Source organism: Perissodus microlepis, chromosome 16, assembly GCF_051167445.1.
Source record: "Perissodus microlepis isolate ML-2025 ecotype Zambia chromosome 16, ASM5116744v1, whole genome shotgun sequence".
Lineage (NCBI taxonomy): Eukaryota > Metazoa > Chordata > Actinopteri > Cichliformes > Cichlidae > Perissodus > Perissodus microlepis.
In genome coordinates this window covers 9,664,480-9,675,286 of record NC_140476.1, presented here as the reverse complement: position 1 = coordinate 9,675,286, position 10,807 = coordinate 9,664,480, and the positions used below count along the sequence as shown (strand labels likewise).

The 10,807-nt window shown below is 38.8% G+C and overlaps 1 protein-coding gene across 3 annotated transcripts; it reads left to right on the top strand.

Moving 5' to 3' along the window:
• Window positions 1-1,686: 1,686 nt before the first annotated feature.
• On the top strand, window positions 1,687-10,745 carry LOC146370402 (histamine N-methyltransferase-like). Of its 3 annotated transcripts, XM_084908296.1 has the most exons (8): window positions 1,729-1,785; window positions 2,981-3,084; window positions 4,302-4,448; window positions 6,436-6,488; window positions 7,339-7,446; window positions 8,892-9,022; window positions 9,189-9,282; window positions 10,234-10,745. In XM_084908296.1, the coding sequence occupies exons 3-8, from the start codon at window positions 4,312-4,314 to the stop codon at window positions 10,593-10,595; spliced, it is 885 nt and encodes a 294-aa protein (XP_084764422.1). In that variant the 5' UTR covers window positions 1,729-1,785; window positions 2,981-3,084; window positions 4,302-4,311; the 3' UTR covers window positions 10,596-10,745. The 3 variants fall into 3 exon arrangements, with proteins under 3 accessions (XP_084764421.1, XP_084764422.1, XP_084764423.1); XM_084908295.1 differs by lacking the exon at window positions 2,981-3,084 and having other exon boundaries at window positions 1,687-1,785; XM_084908297.1 differs by lacking the exons at window positions 1,729-1,785; window positions 2,981-3,084 and adding an exon at window positions 3,822-4,140.
• The last annotated feature ends 62 nt before the right edge of the window (window positions 10,746-10,807 follow it).

Sequence of the window (10,807 nt, the reverse complement as noted above, 5' to 3'; positions counted from 1 at the left end):
GATTTTCTGCAACACAATGTGCAATAAACTACACCACAAAAACATGTTCTTCTTTGTCATATCAATCTGTACTTGAGCATATTCCCAATCAGCTTCATCAATATCTGCATAACTATAAATCTGTCCAAGGCCAAATATTTTTCATCAGTTTCATTTCAAAGTATATTCTTTCCCAGCTATAGCGTGAGTCTCATGACCAGGAGTTCAAGTGAGATTTTGCATGTGGGGAAAATGATATATGGCTGATTCCAAACCCCAGCTTGTACAAAAGGTAGAATTCAGTGAGTGAATCTAATGAGCACCATCACCTTAAAGATAAATTGATGTAACCTAGTAACAGTACTCTAGATGTAACCAGAAAACCACAAGGCATCACTGTAAACTTTTAACTAATCAGTATAACCCACACTAAACAACCTGATGTTTTCATCCAACCTGTTCATGTAACACAAAACCAGCCCATTCATCCAGTCTCTTCTGCTTATCCCTATCCCAGCCACCATAGGGTGATAGGCAGAGTACATAGCAGAAAGTAGAAAGAAACTTCAATTTGTGTTGCAAGACAAACACATAATTTAGCATAATTCAGCATATAGCTCCAATATCTAATTTTCTTATTCCTGAGCTGTTATCTCCATGGCATCACTGGAAGCAACGACAGGCTGCAGCACACAAAAAATTAAGTCATTCAACAGTGATATGCACTAGCCTGCCTATCAGATTTAATTACTCTTTAACTGGAAGTGCCAGAAAACTGTTCTGATTGTTCCGAACCGCTTTAACCCCTGCTAATCACTACACCTTCTCAGACCAAAGACCAAACCAAAGAATGATCTTGTTCAGCTCAATTTAGCTCAGTCAGTTATGCAGTTGTTATTAATTGCCTAGATGGTGCCATTCCAGACATTTCTTTTTCATTTTGAACCCATGTAATACATCAGCCTCTTTGAGGCCTCACAGCATTGCACTTAAGGATACACTTGTGCATAAATTACCATTATTATTAGAATATTATATTTTATAGGACAAATACGTGGTTATACAATACATGCTTTAAACACCTTTCTGACTAATAACATGCTGATCTCCCCCCCCCCAAAAAAAAAAAAAAACACAAAAAAACAAATGTGAGTCCTTGCAATGAAATGAATATTGTTCTAGCTGTATGTCTGACCACCGGACCTATATTTATTAGCTATAGACCACTAAGACCAGCAGCACTCCCCTCCTCCCCTGTACGCCCTTTTAAAGCACATTAAAAGGGATCTGTGGCATAACAACAGTCTAATTTGAGTTCTAGTCCTGATTCCGGTGTCTGGCAATTCTTAATCACAAACAAGACTTGACATTTACTTAATTCCCTTTCCTTCAAATTAAATGATATATCCTCATTTTCATGCTAAACGGAACCCCCTTCTGGTTTACATCATGTCCTACATAACAACTCAGACAAAACTTACTAAAGTATTTGTTTAAAAAAAACACAATTATTGACACGGAAGTGCATGGTTATACAACTGTCATGAAATTAGAATAAATGTAAAAATTTCTCTTGTGGTTTAAAAAAAAAAAGCATTTTAGTGTCCAGGTTTCATACCAAACACATTAAACACTATTTTTTCTTGAATGTAAAATAACGACACTGTATTTCTTTTATAACGTAATCTGACAAACAGCACTGTCGCCCTGTGTCCTTTGCACCTCGCTCTGCATAAAGCCAAGCGGAGACACTGGTGGGAGGGTTTATTCCAGCCGGGCAGACATCCGGACAGCAGGTCTGCACATGTAAGTGAAAACTGCCGTGTTTTAGCTCAATCTTCCTGCTGTTTAACAAATCATAAACAAATATGGCAAAGCTGGCTCTGCGACACATGTTCAGCGAGCAACAGCTGGCTTTCAATTGTTTTAGCAGCTGCCTACGCGTCGATGGACGCAGCAGACTCCCGTGTTTGTGTGGCGTTGTTGTGTTTCCGCCGCAAAGACGCCGAGAGCCAAAAGCCGCCGATGATGTACCCGTCCTCACTTCTCTTGCACTTTCTTATGGTCTGCACTTTGTCTATTTCCACGACACAGTTATTCACTTCCCCGCCTGATACTCGGTGGCCACTCTTGGCTGCTGATCAGACTGTCCTTCTAACATCACCCGTTTACGTGGTTTAATTTGAAACCGATGGCCAAGCCTTATATTGTGAACGTTGTTTTAATTCACCCATGAAAAGGAAGGTTTCCTGGTTATTCCTGGAACTTAGTTATATGCTTTGAAAACTTGTCATTGGCAACAGGTGCACGTTTGAACATGCCTCAGGTGACGCAGAGGTAATCCCAGCCCACATTTATCTGGATTTGCGGATCAGTCATTGAATATTTGGTCCTTTAGAAGCGCAAGAAGACACTGAAGAAATACTGACTTTTCATCTGAAACGTGGCTGTGGTCGAGAGTCAAATCTGAATGTTAATTTAATGTTGGATCAGCATTAAGATATCAGTGAAGCCAAACAGTGTGTCGACACTGGAATAAGACTGATTCATAGGGTTTTTTTTGTAGTTGACCAGTGAGGCTGAAAAGTCAACAATTTATAGTTGGTCAAGAAATTAAAGATGGTTTCACCTCTGCCACATTATTATGTTGAAAAGTCAGTGATTAATGTTGCTGATCCTGTGGTAGACAACATTTGAGAACCCCAGAGATGTCTTCTGTAAATGCATCAGGTAAGCATTCAGTTATTTGTCTAATATTTGTGTAAAATGTATTTTTTACCAGTTATGTGTTATGTTCATTGTTACTGTGACAAAGATTTGTGACCGTCACAGTGATCAGATACTGAAGTCAGCCTGTTACTGTACCTGGTAGAATAATGCTAGCTAGGGTGAATTAGGAGAAAGTTAAGCCCAAATCAGAACAAAGTGTGTTCCTTTCATATTTTTATCATATTTTTATTCATTTTTTATAAATATTTTGCTTTGGTGTTTTCTTTTCCAGATGGTCTAACTCATCAGTTGGTCAATGTGGCAGTGTGAAGTCTGCTTTACCCAGGCAGTTCACAGCTACGGTCAAGACGGTGTGAAGGGAGTCTGGATGAAAATGTAGGAGTAAATTGACAAACCAAATTTTAAACCAACCCTGATGATAATAAAGTAAATAAACTGCTTTAACTGATGTGAAGTTGTCTGTTATTTACATGTTAGATAGAGCCTAATGTTAAATTGTACGGTTTAATATATTTATCCTTTATCTACAGCCAGGATAAATGTTATAATTGTGCTAATATTTTGAAGTATTCCTTGTAGTGTGCTGTATTAAATATTAGCTGAAATACCACTAAGGTCCTGTGGACCTTTGGTAGTGATGTTACTGCTGCTCTAATATTGATCAGTGGTGCAAAAGGGAGTAGGACTCAACAGCAGTGTTCAACATTGATTCAGTTACATGTAAGTTGACAACAGACTGTTGTTAAAACATGATTTCGGCTATTGTTGGCTGTCTGTTTCAATACTTGTGTTGTTTCAGGGTTGATTAAAGACCCTTGACCAGTTATTGATCAAACAGTGTAGGTAGACTGGATTAACTATTGCTATGTTAGCTGAGCTCAGTGTAAATGTCAGCATCTGCTGCATTTAAGAAAGTAGATAAATGGACATATGAAAGTGATTCATGATTTCAAATGTTATTGTTAAACCTAAGTACTAGAAACATATCATGGTCTGGTATTTTTAGGACGGTCTCTCAAAAAATGAATAAATTAGAAAATTCACATTTATAGTAGGTGGCATGTCATATATTTAGGTTTTTCTTTTCTTTGTCTTAGTTCCTGGATTGGTCATTGGTTTCAGATTTACATAAGTGTCTGATCACAAGCCAATAGTGGGCACCCAACATCAAGCAGCTCTTGCTGCTGGAAAGTGGGATGTGTTGGGAAAATAAAAGAAACATATCCGTTGGAGAGCAGTGGCTCAGAATCTGTGTTCTCACTTTTAAGCCATTTCTCTAAATACACAGGCTGCTCTGTAATGACTGCTAAGATCTGGTAGTCATGGATGCATGCTCAGCTTTAGTATTCCTATAGATAAGTACAATGGGAGCTGAAGTGAAGAATAAATACAGGAAAGCTTTTGGAGATGTTGACTTAGGTGAAGTTCAATGTAAGAAAACTTATTTTTCAGGAATAAAAAGCAAAAATGGTCCAGATGTGTCATTGTTAACAGTGTTTGAGTAACACGTCATGGCAGGTCATTGCTTGTATATGACAGCAAGCATGTTAATGCTCACTTGAAATAATACTTTTTTTTTTCTTTTTTGGCAGATTGTGAGCCATGGCATCTTCCCTCAAGAGTTTGGTTAATGATGATGACCGATACCAGAAATCCTTCCAGCTTTTTTTGGAGCGCTCGTCTGAACACCAGTGTATGCGGGACTTCATCCGCAATAAACTGCCAGATATACTGGCCAGGTAATCTACCACACACAGCTTTGAGCAACTCTGCACGACCATACCATTCAACATGGAATGCATTATACTACAGCTGAATCTGAGAATCAAAGCAGTATTTAAAGCTAAGCAATCCTTTACTGTCAAAACTCTGAAACTTTGGTGCAAGCCTTAAAAACCTGATACAGTAAGGTTTAACTGTATTAAACATATGATTTAAAAATGAAGCTGATAAACTAGAGTACCATAAGTCAGGAGGCGTTAATAACCTTTAACCTCAGCTCCTTTTAATATGGTAATTTGAGATGTAGATTAGGGCAGATTGGGTAAAATAATTGAATAAAAAGTTAACTCATGTCTGGTGTTGTGGTGGTTAGCATCATCTCCTGACAGCAAGAAAGTCCTGGGTTCAAATCCACCAGCCGGTTGTGTAGATTGTGTATATTCTCCCTGTATCCTCATGGGTGCTCTCTGGGTGATCTGGATTTAGCCCAAAACTGCAATCCCAAATTGGATAAGTAAAAGGAAATGGACCGATGGATGGAAAACCCTTAAGAACAGCTAATTAACTTTAACACTTGATATGTCTGTGTAGGTTCTCAGTCATCTAGGTCATGGTAGACTTCATCTAAGCCACGGTAGTCTGGACTTCTTTAAGTTTCTTTTGAAGAAAATTGCTTTCTTTCCAAGCTCCTTAGACTAGATGCATGGTAGTGTCAACATTAGTCAGGGTTAAAAGTAAGTGGGAATTGGGTGGCAACCATTTATTGTAATCTTATTAGACGTGAGTCAATTGAAAAAAATACAATCAGGCATTATAAAGTTTATATTTTGTGTGTCGTTTCTTATTTTACTTAATTATGCAAAGTCTATGAAGTCATTTTGAAACCTTTCAAATATCATTAAGAATGAGCCACAACACTAAAACCATCGAACTACAATATTGTGTAGTAACCCGTGTGTCAAAGACACATTTCTACACACATCTCTGTGCATGGATCTCTATGATTGCCCTATGAGCAATTGCGCTCAATTACAATTAATTAGCAATTACAGCTAATCTGTGGAGCCTTCTTGGACTGGATTCTTCTGTTGCACCTTATGGATTATGCAAATAGGGAGTTTGAAGGCTGGGCAACCACTTTAGGGTCTCTGTTATGTTCTGTATGGCATTCCTGACCAGTTGAGCAATGTTTAGATCGGTGATATAGGTTTAAAAAACATACACATAAATGCCTGGACCCTAGATAATTACAGTTTAACGAGATGATCAATATTATTCATTTCACCCGTGGTTAGTTTAAATGTTGGGCCTCTTGTATAAACATCAGCCACTCATACCATCAGACCGATTTGGAATATGTCGAGAGGTGACAAAATACAGTGTGAAAAGGAAGATCTGAAGCACAGAGACCATTTAGCGACTAAGCTGTGTCAATCAGTCAACATGTGCTCTGCTTAATACTGCTGAAAGCAGTCAGAATTGCTGAGTGATTAGGACTACACTACAGCCCAAAGCGGAATATGTAAGTACCGTTTCACTCACAGAATCAAATAACTGCCTACACAAGTGTACATGCTAGATTAATCAGCCAAACAATATGTGCATGATTGTAAAAGACAATAACTGATTACTGTGGAAATTCCATCTCTTCCTGTGTTATTTTCTGTTGATATAAGCTGTAGGAGGCAATTGACATGCAGCAGAAAAACAGACCCTCTCCTCTTCTGTGCAGGTCTAAAAAACAGATCAGAGAGGAATCTGGAAAGATGTGACTCATGAGTAAATTAAAAAGGTGTTATTAAAAATCATACAGTGAGTGACAGAACATGCCACAGCAATAATCAAAGCCTGGGTATCTGTAGATTCTTCAGTCGCTACTTCAGAACATCTCACATGCCCAAGTGTCAGGGAGAACTGACAGTTACAAGCCCAAAAATGTGACCCACATGTCACAGGTTGGAGGATGTGAACCTTTCTGAAGTGTTTTATCTGCTCTCTCCTCAGCATTGGAGATGGAAAGTCACATCTGAATGTCATTGGAGTTGGAAGTGGAGCTGGTAAGAAAATTCTTTTACCACTGGTCTAAATGCGACGCGTTAAAAAGCAGCACGACCTGCGCAGCATCGAAAGTGACAAGACATTGCGTAAGCCGTCTGTTACTGCTGTTGCTGCAGTTTTTTCATTTATGGTTGCAACAGGAAAAAAACAACAAAACTTTGCCCTTATTATCACTGCCAGCAGTTTGTAGACATCTGTCCAGTTTGTGAGATTAATCTTCAACCCAGGCCAGATAGCATGACCTCGCTGTTCTGTAGCTTTACTGCACATTGTTTTCAGTGCCCGTGATACCGCAAGGTTAATATTTTTCCTGAGCAAACCCAGTACATGCCCCCAGAGAGCTGTTACCCTTTGGTTATGTCTCCGCCAATCCTTTTAATTTACTGAGCTGTCATGTCAGAATCATATTGGAGCATTACGGATTCTCTTTTCGGCTGCAAAATACATTAGAATGACTGGAAACTCCCCTGAAAGATATAATTCAATCTAAAAGATTTAACACGTGTCCAGATGAGCTCCTTTGTACATGGCAACCTGTCACCTTCAGTTAGAATTAGAGCCAAATCCCTGGTTACGTGATACTGAAAAGGTATCGCTGTGATAACTATCTCTCATGGTATTGAATTACATTTTTTTTTCACTTCTGTAATTACTGCAACAGAAAATGTATGATTTTCTGCAAAACTGAAACATGCTGTTAGCTGCTTCCTGCACCATTTCAACTGATGTTGATCTGTTTGGCTAAAAGTGGAAATTTTATTTTCAGTTATTTTTAGCAGTTTGGGAACTGGGGTCAAATTTGTGTTTGCAACTTTGTCTTCCAAATAAAAAGTGTGCCTGTGCCTTTAGGTGAGATTGACCTAGAGATGCTCTCTGAGCTCCATAAGAAGCACCCAGGGGTGACGGTGGATAACGAGGTGGTGGAGCCTAGCCGCCAGCAGCTATATAACTACAAAGGTACAGTCTTTGCAGGCACACACTTCTCTCACACAACACAAAATGAATCATTGTATTCTCAGCTGTCCAAAATGGGGTTCAGTATTTATTTACAAGCAAAAAAGGATATTATTATATTTTTATTGGTGAAAAACAGCATCTTAAGCATCTTCACCGGTTCATATATTAGCAGGAAATAGTCCTTTAACCACCAGTGGCACTGTAGAGTTTAGCCTTAATGTCTGTAAGAATGAACCCGACTAAAGCATCTTTGAGTAAAACACTGAATCGTTACGAGTTTCAAGTCTGCTGCTGTCTGGCCAGGATCCTTGCATACATTAAAGCTACAACCAGTTACTCACACAAAACTCCTATAGACACGATATCTGATTAAAAATAATGCATAAAGCAGGGACTCGCTGGTTCCTCATTGTTGATTTTTGTTGCTGGTTCTTTCCATTGTTCAACTTACTATCTAATGAGAGACACCTTTGCTGTTTAAAAAAATGTTTTAAAGCATGTTGAAATCTTTTGTTATTTGTGGAACTGATCATAATTGTCACCTTAGAGCTGCAGTTCAAAGGAAAAAAGGTGTTTAAGTATCCCCAAGATAGCAGACACATGCTGCGTTTTTACAAATGATACGACATGAAGTGTAAGCCTCTACAGGAAGGGATGGGCGATCTTATCATGTTATAGGCTGGATGGTCTAATTTGCCGAATGATCTGCTTTGCAGAGGATTTCCAGACTTTCTTATTGACTATGAATTTGGTGGAATGTGATTGGTAATTGGTTTTGAAACAATTAGGACTATTCTCCTGGAGGTGTACTTCATGGCCTTTACCCCTCAGATGACTGGGTGTGTAAGAAATAGCAATATGATATGTAAGAAAAAAAAAAACTCTTTGAATGATTGAAAGGTTAATTTCAAGGGGATTGCAATGTCGACGTAGAGAAATAAAATAAAATGTATGACATTTAAACTTTGCTCAGAGACATATTGATAGAGTAAATGAACCTCCTATTTTCTGTTGGAGAAGCAGCATTCCACCCACAAAAGACCTACCAGCCTACAACTGCAGATGCAATTAGCTCATGTAAATGAATCCATGAACTTACTATAAGTTGAATACCTGTTATGCTGGAAGTCAGTGGTGGATGCACGAACAGCAAAGAGTTTCAAACACACTGTAACATTTTAATTTCAATGCGTTGTGATCATTCTCAAAGGTCTTTGTGTGGTTGTGCCAAGTGGTCTCCATTGTTTTTAATGAAGTGTGATGCAAAACAAGTGCGTTGTTTTTAGAGGGGGGGTGCAAATTACCCAAATGTTCTTATCATTGTGACAAGTGTCAGCTCCGTTGTGGCCTGAAAAAAAATCAGCCACTCTAAGCTGTAAAATTTCATGCCAGCTTTATTTCGGTGTTAACTTGTAATAAATAACTAAGTAATTATCTGTCTGCAGTTTTAGTGTCACAGAAACCAGATTTAGATTACATCAAGTTCAACTGGAACACGATGACTGCCTCTGAGTTTGAGGAACACTGGAAAGCCGAAAAGGCCACCAAGAAGGTGGACTTCATTCACATGATACAGGTCGGTGTTGATGAGCATACCCTGTGTTTTTTTACACAGCTGGGTTACATTCATTTCTGGCAAATGGCAGCAATAAATCCAATTAGAACAACTGGCTGGCACAGCGTTATAATTAGGCATTCTGTGAATGCAGTTAGTAGCTCATTATCTGTGGTGAAATCGACAGATGCTATACTACGTGAAGGATCCCGAAGCAACTGTCAGATTCTTCCAGAGTCTTCTTGGTAAAAATGGGAAGCTTCTCATAATTCTAGTGTCTGGTAAGTGGATATTTTCTTTCTCTCATGTGGGCGATTTAATTATGGTGCAAATAGCTAACGAACATACTGCTTATACATGCAATACATTTGGAGATGAAAGGTTTAAAACAGCATCTTACAGAAACAACCAAACCTTTTCCAGCATTCAGTTGATATATAGTACACGCACATCACTTCAGAATATAGAGCAGTAGTTATACTGCTGTTTTAACTTATTTATTTTCACTTAATTCAGTAAAAATGTTCAAATTTATTGCTGCGAAAACCAAGAGTGGCCAAAACTCAATTTACTAAGACACCTGCTCTCAGACATCTCATGCTGCCATGCTGCCCAAAACCAGTCTCAACCCAAATGAGATTCTTCACAGCCAGTCCTTCATTTAAAAAAAAAATATGCCTTGATATTAGTCTGACCTTTTTCCCCATGTCAGCACTAATGAGTCCATAAATATTACAGACAACAAAAGAGACAGTTTGCTAGCACACACCGATCTCCCCGAAATCTCCTCGACATCTTCAGTGTATGCTGAGGTTCGTGTCATCTGCTTTGCTCCTGGTATGTGAATCCGTGAATGTGTAGATGCATAAAAATGCAGCTTTTAACTTCAAGACAAAAACCTTAAACAGGGAAAGTAAACAAGGCTCTGAGTGTAATCCTGAAGGAGCTAAAGCTTTTTCTTCTTCCCTCTGAATTTATTAAATAGCTGAGCTGCGATATAGCAACGTGATCCATGTAAGCATCTCCATGGTGAAAAAATTGCTCTGATGCATATGAGGATGAATTCTCCCCGCATTGTACCACCAGCAAGTCATTATTCATTTATACTTATTCAGTCAAGTATGATTCAGTTTCTGGCCAATTCTAGACAGAAATTAGGATGGTGACCGTGCTAAACACCTGCTTGTCAAATTGTCATTGTTGTAATATAGCCTCTTTTTCATCTGTTCCAGGCAAGAGTGGTTGGGGGAAGCTATGGCGGACCTACAGAGCACAGCTGTGTCAACCCGACATAAGTCAGTGTGTGACCACTGGAGACATCAAAAGCTTCCTGGACTCCAACGGAGTGCGTTACCAGAGCTATGAGCTGCCATCTCAGATGGATATCACCGAGTGTTTCACTGAAGGGGATGAGAAGGGAGAGCTGCTTCTTGATTTTCTCACTGAGGTGCTGGATTTCAGTAACACAGCTTCACCTGAGCTCAGAGCTGGTGTCCTGGAGATGCTTCGGCACCCAGACTGTAGTGTAGAGTCCAACGGTAAAGTTATCTTCAACAACAACCTTGAAGCAATAGTACTAGACCAGCTATCCTAAACATGTACTGTCAGTATAGTAAATGTAGGTGGATCACATTGTTTGATTTATTTTGCACTTGATGTATATAATAAGCTGGGTAGAGGATATCTACACACCTGCTTCCATGTATATATTTTGTCTACTTACTAATAAAATAATGACTCCATAGACTGCTGTTGTTAGAGCATTTCTTAACAGTTCTATAAAATCAAAGTTTATGCTTGTGTATA